General features: G+C 48.5%; 1 protein-coding gene and 1 pseudogene across 1 annotated transcript; one reads left to right on the top strand and one right to left on the bottom strand.

Moving 5' to 3' along the window:
• The first annotated feature begins 532 nt into the window (after positions 1-532).
• Positions 533-11264, top strand: LOC121558021 (stereocilin). The gene is made up of 25 exons (XM_045219666.1): positions 533-1541; positions 2421-2445; positions 2627-3212; positions 3323-4231; positions 4317-4382; positions 4474-4596; positions 4703-4860; positions 4941-5127; positions 5222-5337; positions 5468-5600; positions 5805-5987; positions 6226-6402; positions 6729-6878; positions 7841-7923; positions 8019-8154; positions 8377-8585; positions 8739-8829; positions 8985-9156; positions 9274-9443; positions 9551-9706; positions 9815-9957; positions 10147-10295; positions 10475-10572; positions 10699-10846; positions 11078-11264. The coding sequence occupies exons 1-25, from the start codon at positions 533-535 to the stop codon at positions 11164-11166; spliced, it is 5466 nt and encodes a 1821-aa protein (XP_045075601.1). The 3' UTR covers positions 11167-11264.
• Positions 11265-11827: 563 nt separating this feature from the next.
• Positions 11828-13379, bottom strand: LOC121558020 (annotated as a pseudogene).
• Positions 13380-14433: the final 1054 nt, after the last annotated feature.

Here is a 14433-nt window from a genome sequence, read left to right on the forward strand (position 1 = left end):
GTCCACTCTACAGTGAGACACTCTACTCCCCGTGTCCACCCCACTGACCCCAACCCATTGCCAGAGGAAGGCTGTAACAGGGGATGCAGTCCAAATACAGGGATATGACATCACTCACACAGGCCACAGACACAGAGACAGATGTGACATCACTGTGACATCATCAGCACTGGCTTGGAGGTGGTAGAGAAGATGGCGGTGTTTAGAGCCATGCGCATCACACTGTTGGTTGTTTTACTGGGCCATACATCCACCAAGAGTTCAGGTGAGGAGACTATAGCTTACCATTTCTTGTTATGATGTAGTGTAATGGTGTGATGATGCCTTGATATTAATCATGTTTGCTCTATCATGCTCAAAATATGGCTTTTCAACATCATTTTCAGCAAGTAAAATAGAGGATCAAAGAGAGCACATTTTCAAGGAGTTGGTATCAATATGGCGTAAAGGAGGGGGGTGGTATCCCAGCAAAGAGCCTGCCTCCCTGGAGAGAACCCAAGACCAGCAGATCCACAGCGTGGTGAGGAGCATAATGGGAGGTCTGAAGACCCTGGGCCTGCTGCCCAGTAGGAGCATGGGCCTCCCCTCCCTCCAGAAGCCTGTGGACAGGCGCCGTCTGTCAGGCTTCCTCTACAATATCTCCATGTACCTCCAGGAGATGGGTGCTGAGCTGGAGGAGCGACAGCTTGTCTCTGACGAGGAACAACTGTGGGAGAAGGTCCTGCAGTCCTTTATCCAGTCAGAGGGGGGTGCTGCGCTGAACCAGTGGGACAGCCGGGTGCCCCCCAGGCCCAGCGTCAGACTCCAGGACTGGTTCCTGTCCCTGAGAGGCAGCCCCCACTGGGATGGGCTGCTGGGGCTGCTGCAGAGCCTCATGTCCCTGTCTGAGCGGCAGCCCCACAGGCCCCTGCTGGACTTCCTATCCCAGAACTGGAGGACAGTGAGTGCCCTGCTGGAGGCGGCCCTGCAGGCGCTGGTCAGCGGGACCTATGGCCAGGCCAGTGCCGGGGTGCAGGGCTTCATCTGTGCCCTGAGGGGCCGCAGTGAATGTGCCTTCAGCGTCAGCTGGCTAACACAGTTCCTCCGCTTCATGGAGACGCGCAACTGGAAGCCCGTGGTGAACCTGCACCCTGCAGGGATGGGGGCCGACCAGAGAGGGGGCTCGGCTGCTTTTGGGCGCCTGAAACCATTCAGCATGCCCCCCAAGGCCATGAGAGAGGAGGGGTTGTCTGGGAATGCCACTCAAGGGGACGTTGAGGACAGAAGGGACATGGGGGGAGACCTGGACTCCATTCAGACACTGCTCCTGCAGGCTTTATTGCGCTCTGATGGGGGGCAGAGGGCAGGGCAGCTGGCAGAGCAAAACCCTGCCCTGCTGCAGGGATTGGACGGCCTGAGAAGGGGATTCTTGCACAGGGTGGGCAGCTCAGTGTATCTCAACCTGAGGAGAAAGGTGTCCCGCGTTATCATGGCACTGCTTGATGATGTCAGCAGCGTGGTGGACGTGCCACAGCCCAAACATAAGGGCAGATGCTCCGTAGGTGAGTCCATGATGCTCCCCATTCACCGGAAGGTTGGGGTCAGTTCCATTTCAATTTAGTCAATTCAGTGGATGAGCTGAAATTCAATGTATGAATGGAATACTTCCAATTTCTTTCCTTGAGGATTTTTTTACTCAAGGATTCTCATCTCGTAATTTGACTGAATTCAACTAGAATTGAGCCTCAACCCTGGTGGCTAGCTATACTGAACAAAAATATAAACTCAACATGCAACAATTTCAAAGATTTTACTGAGTTCCACTTCATAGAAGGAAATCAGTCAATTGAAATAAATTCATTAGGCCCTAATCTATGGATTTCACATGACTGGGCAGGGGCGCAGCCATCGGTGGGGGGAGCCAGGCCCAGCCCAGCCAATCAGAATGAGTTTTACCCCACAAAAGGGCTTTTTACAGACAGAAATGTTTGTTCAGTATACATGCTGCTCTTTTAAAACACATGTCAGAGACAGGTCATACATGTTGATCAAAGTCTCTTGAATTTCATTTCCCTTCATACTAAGCTGATAATATGTCTCAAACAGCTCTTACTCATTAGTCATGAATGATTTAGACTGAAACACATGACACATGAGAGTGTTTGTTTGGACTGACACTGCTTTAAAATCATAATGGCCATGTTAGTCATTGAGAGGATCGGTGTTACCCTGCATCCCATGCCCTGGCTAATCTCTTTGCCCTCTCATTGATGCCAGTAACACTATCTCCTGAGCATTGAGAGCCTAGCTATGCTGTTACATCAGGCCCGATTGTATGGTGCAAGTCACTTTTTCCACCATTCATCTACCATACTATTCACTAGCTCTATTCCACAGTCTGTGATTTTCCATTAAAGTCCCTTTTATCTATCTTTTCAAAGGTGACCTGAGACAGCTAATCTTATGGTAAGTAATAGAGAAAAAACTAAGCTTATAATATAAACTACAGTATGGACAAACATATCATACATCATGATGGTTTCATTTCATAACCTTCCCTCACAAAGAATATGAGGTTAATAGAAAATATATGTTGTCTGTAGTACCATAGTTTATCATACTCTCTCCCCTTGTCTGTGACTTGTAGGGGGATCAGACATAATGTCACGTGGAATGCTCAGGCTCTGGGCTTCAGCTCGCAGGGCCCTCCCAGCACCCCTCCCTTCCTCTCCTGCCCCTCCACAGAGGGTGAGAGAGGGGACCCCAGACCCCCACCACGCCCCTCTCGCCCTAAACCAGCCCTGTCACCCCGCAGGGTGCCCAAACAGAAACAACCACCCAGCCCAACCCCAGTACCCCGTCATTCCCGTCTCCTCAAGCCCCAGTCTGAGGCAGTAGAAGTTGGCCACAGCCACCTGAGAGAGATGGGGTACTTTGCCTCAGCAGAGATCCTGGAAGCAGCGTGTAACGCCTCTATCCCAGGCCTTACAGGGGTGTCCAACTTCACTGTGTTCCTCTACTGTAACCTGTTTGACGGGGACGATGGGTCTGTGGACCCGGAGGTCGGTCAGATGGGACCCGACCTACATGCCACGTGTTCCGACGCCGCCTGGTACCTGTCTGCAGCCGAGGATGACTTCCTGTGGGTCCACATCTGCAGCGAGTTCTACGCCCACCAGTTCAACAAAACTGTGTGTGCCAACTCCTCCTTTTGGCTGCAAAGAGCACACCAGGTACAGTCCATAATCAAACCCCACTTCTGAATGCAAAAGAGTTGCGTTCTCAACTCTCTTTTTTAACTTCTCCACAATGTCTAACTACATACTGCCTGTGATGTTTGCAGGCTGCAGAGACAAAGGACTACCACTACTTCAACCAGTCCAGTATAGATGACCTGTGTGTGCAGCTGTCAGTGGAGGTGGTGGAGGGCGGGGGCAGCCAAGAGCCTGACGAAGCCTGCCTGGCCCAGCTGGGCACCAGGTCCCTCAGCGCCCAGGAGTTCAGACGCTGCTTCCTGCCCAACACTTCTGCTCTGGTCTCAGCCCTGTGTGGCAGCGAGTCCCCTGAGGCCCACCCCTCCCACCCATCCCTTCCGGAGGGCAGCTGGGCTGCAGAGTACTGCTCCAGACTCCACAACTCCTCCCACCCTGAATCCACAGAAGACACATGTGACTACAGGAAGTGGAGCCTGCAGCATTTCACAAACGCCACCCTGCTGGAGCTCTGTGGCAGTACAGAGGGGCTGAGGGATTATGTTTGTAGCAACACCACCCTGTACCGCCGGCTACTCCCAGCCTATCCTCAGCTCTCTGACCTTTGTGTTGACCTGGATGTAGAACAGGAGGACAGGAAGTGCTTCCTCCAGTGGTTCTTTGACATGCTCCCGGCACCGTACGACTTTGACACATCACAGCTGTGTGTGAGTCCTGCTCCGCTGCTAGTGGAGGCGCTGCACAGGCTGAGTGTGTGTGAGGTGGATGGGGGTGAGCGCGGGGGCTGGGTGGGGGCTGTGGGGTACATGCTGAGGGTACTGGACTTTGTGGTGGGGCTCTCGGCGGGGCTGGATGAGGGGGAGGGGGAGGTGAGGCAGGGCCTGGGTCAGGCTATCCTCCTCTCCAGTCTCCTTGACAATGCCTCATTCTGGGCCACTCTGCGTCCCGACGCCTCACTGAGCGTGCTCCAAACCGTGGGCTTGTTCCTGCGCAGGGAGCAGAGCGCAGCTCTCAAAGAGGACCTGCTCAGCTGCTTCAGTGTAAGCCACATGCCTGATACACAGAACACATACACACAAACATAGACACATGAAGGTAATGTGAATGCCTCCTCTGTCCTGACAGCCTGTATTATGGGACCTCATTCAGAGAGAGGACAACTCCTCTGCCCTCAGAGTCCTAATGCAGGTAGTGTACAGCTTTATAAAACGGGTAGTTGGGATCCTGGATGCAGATTTACGGGTCACTTGTATTATGGTGCACATTGTTTTCTCTCCAGGAGTACCTCCAAATGCCCAGGGAGAGTATCCGCACACTGGTGATGTCAGCAGAGAAAGATGCGGTGAAGAGGTTTCTAACTCACATGCACCAGAGCTGGGACCAGCTGCACGTAGAGACCGCTCAGGTTTGTCCTCAAACACTCTCAGTTTAGTAATGGATGCTGGAAAGTAGGGATGTTACTTAGTTACTACTACTGTCAATAAAGACCACTGTCTCCCCAGGCCTCTCAGAGAGAACTGCAGGCCATGGAGACCATGACGTCCGCCTTCATCCACAAGTTCCCTCGTGTGACCCCTGACCTCTTTGTCGACCTATCACAGTTCATCCCTTTCATGTCCGTCTCTGACATCATGAGCTTCCCTGCCTCCCTGATGGTCAACACCAGTGTGTGAGTGACTAGGCCTGAGCTGCCATTTTAAGCCAAAGGTCAAAGGTAATCGTGTTGACTGGTTCTGTGTTGTATCATAGGTTGATGGCCATCCGTGACCACAGCACAGAGATGAAGTCTCCACAGAAACAGGCATTTGTGAAGAGGCTTCTGCAGTCCAGTGTGGTGGGAGATGTCCCTTCTTGGCCACCGTACTTCCTCAGCTCCATCCTCCCACTGCTCCCACACCTCCCAGTCAGCCAATTTCAGCAGCTGACATCAGATCAGGTTAGACATCTCATTCCTTATCTACCCTACAGAAATGTTCATGAAGTATTGTGTACTGTATTGGCATTACTCTGTCATCATGTCTCTCCTTCAGCTGAGTCCCCTGGTGGAGTTGCTGGGAAACACCAGTCTGGATGGAACAAGAGGGCGTCATGTTCTACGGACTCTATTCATTAAAAAAATGAACTTCACCAGTGATAACATATCGAGGTAGGGTCTTTTGTCTCAAGTTGTAACCTATTCCGTATATAGTGCTCTACTTCTGATCAGAGCCACAGTGTCCCTTTGTGCAGTTACCGGAGTATTAGACCAGAGATACCAGGGCATTATATCTCAACAGGCTGGGAGTTCTGGTTTGTTACCTGAACCCAGAGGAACTGCGTCCGTTTCTGCTGGCTTCCCCTGTGTCCTCTGCTCTTTGGCAGCAGCTAGCTCTCTGTGTGTCTGAGGGACACATCAGTGCTTCAGGCAGGGTGAGAGAGAATTGCATGTAAAAAAAATTGGGATGCACTCCAAAAGTTCCAAGTTCATTTTGTGGCTGTATGACAATATTTTTCCTACAACACTCCTGTTAGGATATCTGCAAAATATCAGTATTGACATTTGTATATGTATACAGTCCATATCATATGTGAGAGGCTCTGACCCTGTTGATCCTGCTCTTGCCCTGTGTCCAGCTGTCCCTCTGGCTGGTCCAGGCGGTGCAGCCTCTGAATGCCGGCACTCTGCCTCCTCCAGCACTGGCCACCCTCAGGGGCCTACTGCCCCAGCTAGGGGCTTCCTTCCTGCAGTCACTGCCCTCACTACAGCTCTTGGACCTGCTAACACAACCAGGCCTGCCCAGCTTCTCCCCAGCACAGGTCAGCACTGCATGGGCTATGCCTACACACTGAATCTAACGGTATGTTGTTTTATGCTGAGCGAACATTACATGTTGTTTTTAACTTCCCCCAGGCGTTCCAGATATTATCAAAAATTTCACAAGACACTAATGTAAGTAAAGGCTTATTAGTGACCTCTTCAGTTCTGTTTTAATCTACACAGCTTGTTGTGCATTCTAACGAGGCCATATTTCCATGGTGATCCTCTCCTTGCCAGCTCACCATGGATACACTGTGCAGGCTGAAGCCCTTACTGCCTGGCCTATCCCCTGCTGTGCTCAGTGGCATACACTGGTCTGAGATCAGTGGAACCGCTCACTGCCAGTGCTGGAGCACTCTACTGACTGACCTGAAGCCTGCCCATAGAGCCATGCTCCACAGGGCACTGCAGGAGGTAAGTAAGGTGCTCTTGTTTCTCTGTGGGAAGATCACTTTCTCCTCTCTGTCAAACTGTTCTTTATTCATCATTTCCAGTGGCTCTGCATTGTCCTTCTTACCACACTGAGAGCAGATGATGACACAGTAAAGAGATGGTGGAATTTAAATACTAACAAACCAATTATGCTGTCAATCATCAACTACCTTATATGACTAAACGGCTAGTCAATTGAATTTACCTGGAAGTAATTCCATAAGTACAGTACTTAACCTATTGCCAATTACTATTCTTCAGGCACATATTCGAATTCCATTGTTTATGTGTAGCTTTTTTTTTTAAAGGCTTTAGCCATCAACTCAAGGAACTTGACAGAGCAGCTCCAATGTCTCCTGCCATTCGTTCCCCTGAGGGAGCTGATAGAGGTTCTGGATGGAGAGACATTCCTGAGAAATATGAGCCTGTACAGAGACCTGCCCTGGTCCCCGCAACAGGTGCACATCCAGCCCCACTATGCTCTGTCTGAGCCTACAACACTACATAAACACCCACTCCTCTGGCTATGGTATAGCATCATTACTGTTGTTGCTGTGGAGCGAAATGCCAAACTGCCAGTGTGGGCCTGGGATCCCATTAATCTGCAAATCATTGGATATGCTTCAGATGAGCCATTTAGGATATTAATACTCCAAATGCGTCAGCCGTCATCAAGCAAATTGGTTTGGATGTAGTACAATAGTCTGGAGGGGGAATATCAATTAGTAATGCCTACCTTAAAGAGATTTTGTCACAGCCAAGGGTGTATTAGATTCACATGTTCTCTCTCTCACACACACTCTTGTCTTTCTGAATTATATAGGCTCAGCTCCTTTTCAAGAGGACCCATCAATCTGAAATCATTACCAGAGAAACTGTAGAGTAAGTCAAATGTTATTAGGTGTTATGGGTATGTGCTGTGTTATTGAATAATCATGTGATATTCATCCAAGTCATTACATGAAAAAACTGGAGACTCAGTCAGTACCCAGTTTCATTCAGTTTCCCTCACCTGGATTACAAATGCAATACAGTCTTCCAGATACAATTTATTCATCCAATCATCTATTTGGTCTTTAGGGACTTGGGTCATATTGCTGGTGGAATGAGCTGTGATTGGCTAAGGCTTTGGACCAATGAAACCGACTTTTCAGAGTTGCTTCAGTTTGTCAGTGAGTTGCCAGGAGGGGTGAGACCAGCTCTGGTGAGGAACCACAAGCAACCCACATGGTATCCCTCGTGTCCCCCGCCCCTCCTCTTTCTCTCTCACCCATTCCTTTTCTTTATCTATATTTAGGTACATCTCTTTATCTATAGTATTATATCTAGCATATCAAATGTAAAGAAAAGTATTCATGGAATTCTTCAGAGCTTCCTGTTTCATACTAGTTTGTTCAGATGTTTTGTGTTTTGTTACCAGAGGAAATGCGTTGTAGAGGAGCTGCGGCAAAGACCAGAGGAAGACCTGGACGGTATAAGCCCCTGGTTTGCTGCAAAATTACCGTAAGATATCATTCACTCCAAAATATATTGTATAAATGGTCCAACATTTAATCTTTCTCTATACAAGATGAATCTGGTTATTCCTGCTGTCCCAGGGTGAACCTGATTGAGAACCTATCTAATACGTCACTGACAGCCATCCTGGCTCACATTCAGCAGCACTTTGTGGACTTCCTCAAGCTGCCCCGTCATAAGCAGATGGCCTTAGCAGAAAAGGCCATCACTGTGCTGGTGAGGAGAGACTATAATATTATTTGCAAGAAATCCTGATTAATAAAACATACACATTGATCAATTCACCCAAACATAATGATACAGGGGTGGAATGCATGGCATTACAATACTTAATAATCAGCTAAACGGATTGTGCTTTGTTGTCAGCTGTAGAGTCATTATACTGTAGTACCTGCAGTAATTATACTGTAGTAACTATGTTCTGGTGTGTCCATCCAGGGCACCTCTCAGGGCCTGGCTGAGGGGGAGCTCAGGGGGGCCTCTGTGGACCTCCTGGGGCCCCTGTTGCCCTTCCTGGACAGGGACACCCTGGGGCTGGTGGACAGAGGGGCCCTGGGGCTGCGGCTGGATGAGCTGAGGGGATACTGCCTGCCTTGGGACACCCTGAGGGACATGGCTGCTCTGCTCACTGGGAGAGACCTGCTGGGGTGAGAGACAGCTGGGTCTGTCTTTCAGGAGATGGTAGTGGGAGTGGGAGGCCTGGGGTGGGTGTAAGCTGATTATGGCAGCACTGGGCTTGTGGGTATCTGTCATGTATGCATTTATAACAGAAAGCTGGTGTGTGTGTGTGTTTATTGTAGAGAGTCATCGGTGTGGACGGTTGGTGATGTGGAGCTTGTTGGCAGACTGGTGTTCACTCTCTCTCCAAAACAGATCAACTCCATCCCACTGGTGAGGGCTCCAATGGGCTAAACATCAAGTGCCTTTATAATGACATTACTTTATCATTGGGTGATGACAAATAAAGCCCTGCAGTACTGTATGTGATTGCATGCGTGTACTTTTAGCAGGATGTGCTAAGTGTGTGTTTTACTACCATTTATCAGGTGGTGCTGAGTGCAGAGACGGTGGAGGAGGTTCTAGCAGGTCAGTGGCGCTGGGAGAACAGTGATGTGGGTCAGGCCTGTGTGTCCCGGTGTGTGGACCAGCAGGGCCAGCGAGAGAGGATCCACAGCCTCATACGGGGGGTCGTCAGAGCACAGAGCAGGAGGAGAAAAGGTCATCTATTGATCCTCTATATCACAAATGTATCATACCCACTAGCTCTGAAGGGAAAAGCTTGATGATAATGTGTTGTGGTTCTAAACTCATTGCGGCCCCATGTCTTCTATCCAGTGCCTGTCCCAAGCTGTGGTGACATAAGAGGCACCTTCCCCTCAGCATGGACAGCCAATCAGCTGAGCCGGATGGCGGGGGAGGAGTTGGGGCAGTGCGTGGAGGTCATAGGTCAGGACGCTTCACTGAGCCCTGAGCAGCGCCGAGCACTGTGGGTAAAGCTCAGGCAGGTTAGTTTCAGAACATCAGAGACGTTTTGGTTTTCATCACTGCCTGCTAAAGATTGACAGTGGAAATGTGTTGTGTATCTTGTGAACTATCCTTCACCCTCCTCCAGGACTACAGTCCAGTTAGAGGCCTGAGGCCAGAGCAGGTCCTGGGGCTGGGCTGTGTGGTCACTGAGCTGGGGGAGAGAGAGCTCCAGGATACTAACCTGACTGACCTGGGTGTCCTGGCCCACCTGGGGGCTCTGACCAACTGGGGCCCAAAAAAGGTGACTAGGCTCCCATATTCCTATCTCATGTGTGATATTTGTAGACCGGAGGGATTGCCCACTCCTGGCGTAGGTTGTTTAACTCTTCATCCCTGTGTCTTGTTTCAGATGAGAGCAGCAGTTGTTGGTGTGATGCGGAAGCGGAAGTGGAAGGTGGAGCAGCTCGGAGCTGTAGAAGTGGCTTCTTTAGGACACCTGCTCTGTGGTTTAACACTGTCAGAGATCAACCGACTGGACCCCTACAACCTCAGGTCAGTCAAGTATTAGAAATACACCCTTTATTTTCACCACATAAATGTTAGATTACATTCCTTGTGAATAAAGCTCAGCCTATAGTGCAAAAAGGCAAAAATATGTCATTTTTTGCTGTCTTATTCCACTTTGTGATAATGCTTCCATCAACCCAATCCTAATGAGGTCTCCTGCTCTTTGACTGACAGCATGGCTGCTATGTTCCTGAGGGAGCTGGCCCTGCCGTGTTCAGAGCAGCAGATGGAGGCTCTGACAGCCCGTCTCTCCAGTCCTCAGGCCTTTGGCCCCGTCAGTACCTGGGGCCCCGAGGTCTTCACTGAGATCGGCACACTAGCAGGTACAGCTATTCAAATGGGGCAGGGGTTTAAACTCTGAAAGATGTATTGTTGTATATTCAGAATATTTTATCCTTAAATCTAAGGAATAGTTAGAGTTGGTAGTGAGCGGTGAATCCACTCACACTCATTACCTGAGTCCTACCTCCCTGTCTGTCTCTCCCTCCCTCATTCTGTCCAGCGGGTCTGGAGGACATGGTTCTGTCTTCTCTGGTACAGGAGCAGGTGGAGGGGCTCATCCCCGAAGCTATCGCCCTGATTCCCCCCACGAAGATGGCTGTGAGTCTCTCTCTGTTTCACCTCAGGATACTTAAGAGCTGGTTTGGATAATGCTGTTTACATAATGCTCTCCAAACCACATCCCATTTTGTTAGTTGATGCACGATATGTGTGTGTGTCTGTCAGGTGGTATTCAGTGCGGTCCAGCTGTCTTGGCTGAATGTGGAGCAGGCGTGGGTGGTCACAGAAAAGCAGTGGGCAGAGCTGAACAGTGGGCAGAGACATGCCCTGGGCCTGGCGCAGTACGAGGGGGACGTCCTGCTAGAGCACAGAGGTAAGGATTTACAGGGGTAATGATTTACAGGGGTAATGATTCAAAGGGTAAGGACTCAGGGACATGGGTAAAGATAAGGGGGTTGGGATCATTTCATGAGAAAGAGGGAAAGAACCAGTTGGTCTTATTGATGGGTTTTGTTCAATGATTTATGTTTTTAGTATGTAAATTCATACCAATATCATCATAATGTCATGTTTAACAGTAACTATGTTTTGTCTGCGTCCACAGGGAGGAATGTGGCCCCGGCAGCACGGTCAGCTGACAGCCTCACTGTGTGCTTATTGTCTCTATGCTGTATGTTATGGCAACTATTGTAAAACACACAGTAACCCATTTGTATTTATTTGTTCTTTGACCTTCTTTTATCGAATTGTAACATTTGTACTTAAAAATAAACCTAACATTTTGAACTGTGTTCCATTTGTATCCTGGAATGAACTGTCCACCTCATGCTATTCTAATGCCTGACATACTCTACTTCAGGGTTCTTCAATTCCGGTCCTGGAGGGCCGAAACACCTCTGTTTTTCATCCTCTCCTTCTAATCAGGGGATAATTCAGACCTGGGACAGCAGGTGAGTGCAATTAACTACCAGGTAGAAATAAAAAACAGAAGTGTTTCGGCCCTCCAGAACCAGAATTGAAGAACCCTGCTCTACATGCATCATTCTGATGTGTCTGTGTGTTTGGGATTATGCGACTCTGTTACTATGGTTACAGTGTAGAGGGCACTCATTAAATTCGATTCAAGTATAAAAGCGCCTCTCGGAAAATAGGGCAGTAGGACACAATTCAGAGGATTAGATGCAATATGGTGACAACAAGCACCCATAATGACCTCATTTTGTATAGTACACAACAATTACTGGTCGATCCCCAAGTTTAATTTGAATGTATTGATATATAGCTGAAGAGTTTATATCTGCTATTCAGGTAAAGTATTTGGAGGACCACAGTTAATGATTTGGATTCGTTTGCTTTATTTAAGTATATTGTTTGTGAATGTAAAGCAGCAACAGCTGGAGATATCCTGATCTCTCTCCAGTCTTGTCTCACACTCAATCAGGCAGTTAACAGCATCAATCACATTCTGAACCAGCTGGACCTACATGCAACACACAAACACACATAACCTACTCTTTCTACGCTCTCTACAACTGCCTATTAAAGCTGAATATTATGATTGTCACTGTCGGTTGCGTATCTATTCTGTGGTGTAGTGATGCAGTGTCTTACCTCTGACTCACCCAGTCTGGCCAGGTTAGAGATGTCAAAGGTTGTGCCCACAGCTGCTGAGTCCACGCCGCCCATACCTCGCTTCTGCAGAACGATGGACCTAGTAAAAAACAACAGAAAAACAAACAGAGAAATTAGGATCCTGGAATTTGAGAAGGACAGCTCAGCACAGGGATCCCCTTAGCACAGTTTCTTCATATGGCTGTTCGTGTGTCAACCCATAGGTGAGTGAGGTGGTAAAAGCCAGACCTTGCTGAGATGAGGCAGGTTGACGTGGACCCCTGCCCTGAGTCCAGTGCCCAGGTTGGAGGGGCAGGTGAGGATGTAACCCAGCCTCTCACTCCACATGAACTCCCAGCCTTTCTCCATGATCAGTCACGCCACCTGGTGGTGATGACAACAAAGCATGAAACGTTTAAGTGTCATTTAAGACACAGTTAACGTGTGTGTGTGTAGGCAATGAATCCAATCATTGATTCTGCTGGGCTCACCTCCTTGAGTCCTCTGTAGAACCTCTCAAACACCCTCTTCATGTTGCTGCCCTTCTCCATCTAGATGACCCGGGTGTGGTCCTCCTCGTTGATCCACACAAGGAAGTTATTCTGGTTGTTGTGCCTTTCCAGACCAATGGGTTATCGATAGGTTTCAGCGCTTCTAAAATGCTTTCTATTGTTTGGTTTTAGAGTTGTGCTTTTATCAAACCATTATACTTACCAGGGGGGACACTGGTATATCGAACAGGAAGTGATCCTGTGAACTCCAAAAACAAGTGTTATGCATCTCAGTGCTAGAATAAGGAAATGAAACAAATAAAAACAATTCTCCAAAGCAGTGTGTGGTGCAGACTGTGTTTTCCTCACATCAATGGGCAGCTGCTGCTCCTGGTCAGTCATCTGTACTGTCCATTGAGTTCCCCCTGCCGTCCGTTGAGGGCGTCCACCACCAGCTCCACCTCCCGGCGCTCCGCCCAGCAACAGGCAGGGGGCAGGCTCAGCCCTCGGATGCTCAGGCCCGTGACAATGACACGTAGCGCTCATCAAACTGACCTGCCCGGATCTGACAAGAGACTGTGGTAAGTATTGGCTCACTTGAACAGTTTAGAATGTAGATATGTAGAAGGTCTGATACCTAGTCAACTGGGTGGTTGATGCAATGACATTTCTGTACTTATGTCCATTGACATTCCCATCATTCTGTACCTTGCTTGCATCCAGGTCTGTGGGGTGTATCATTATCCTCGGGTCATAACCATTGTGTCTCTCTTTGATCATTGGGTCCAATAGCTCAGAAAACACCTGATATAGGAAAACATGAACCACAACAGAAGACACAGTGAGTAAAGCAACAACTCTAAATGACGAAGGAAGAGAAAGAGAGCGAAAGAAAGAGAGAGCGAGAGAGAGAGAGATTGTGTATAAAAGGATTGGCTTGATGGATTAAAATAAATGCAACTTTAGTAACCAACAGCGATCACAAAGCAAGGGCTTCTGTGTTATTCTTTCCTTTCAATACTTCTCCTCTCTACACACAAAGAGGTGGAATATTGGGAGACTCTGCAGAGCACTTGCCTTCATTACATTTTACATTTTAGTCATTTAGCAGACGCTCTTATCCAGAGCGACTTACAGTTAGTGCATACATTATTTTTTCATACCCCCTGTGGGAATCGAACCCACAACCCTGGCGTAACGTTGCAAACGCCATGCTCTATCAACTGAGCTACATCCCTGCCGGCCATTCCCTCCCCTACCCTGGACGATGCTGGGCCAATTGCGCGCCGCCCCATGGGTCTCCCGGTCGCGGAACTGCAAAGCAGAACTGCAAACTGCAGTTGATCCCCTTTCATCTAGGTTTTATCTGTACAACACATTTGTAAGGAATCTCTGAAGCTGGAGACTCTTATCTCCCTCACTAACTTTAAGCATCAGTTGTCAGACCACCTTACCGATCACTGCACCTGTACACAGCCCATCTGAAATTAGCCCACACAACTACCTCATCCCCATATTGTTATTTATTTTGCTCATTTGCACCCCAGTATTTCTATTTGCACATCATCTCTTGCACATCTATCATTCCAGTGTTAATACTAATTGTAATTATTTTGCACTATGGCCTATTTATTGCCTTACCTCCATAACTTGCAACATTTGCACACACTGTATATAATAATAATAATAATATGCCATTTAGCAGACGCTTTTATCCAAAGCGACTTACAGTCATGCGTGCATACATTTTTGTGTATGGGTGGTCCCGGGGATCGAACCCACTACCTTGGCGTTACAAGCGCCGTGCTCTACCAGCTGAGCTACAGAGGACCACATATATATTTTCTGTTGTATTTTT

Source organism: Coregonus clupeaformis, unplaced genomic scaffold (genome assembly GCF_020615455.1).
Source record: "Coregonus clupeaformis isolate EN_2021a unplaced genomic scaffold, ASM2061545v1 scaf2601, whole genome shotgun sequence".
Lineage (NCBI taxonomy): Eukaryota > Metazoa > Chordata > Actinopteri > Salmoniformes > Salmonidae > Coregonus > Coregonus clupeaformis.

Coding starts and splice junctions, on each gene's coding strand:
- LOC121558021 (XM_045219666.1), top strand. CDS start 533: ATGGGAGGTCTGAAGACCCTGGGCCTGCTGCCCAGTAGGAGCATGGGC. Junction 4,383..4,473: donor TCAGAGTCCTAATGCAGGTA/GTGTACAGCTTT, acceptor TCTCTCCAGGAG/TACCTCCAAATGCCCAGGGA. Junction 9,157..9,273: donor ACAGAGCAGGAGGAGAAAAG/GTCATCTATTGA, acceptor TCTTCTATCCAG/TGCCTGTCCCAAGCTGTGGT.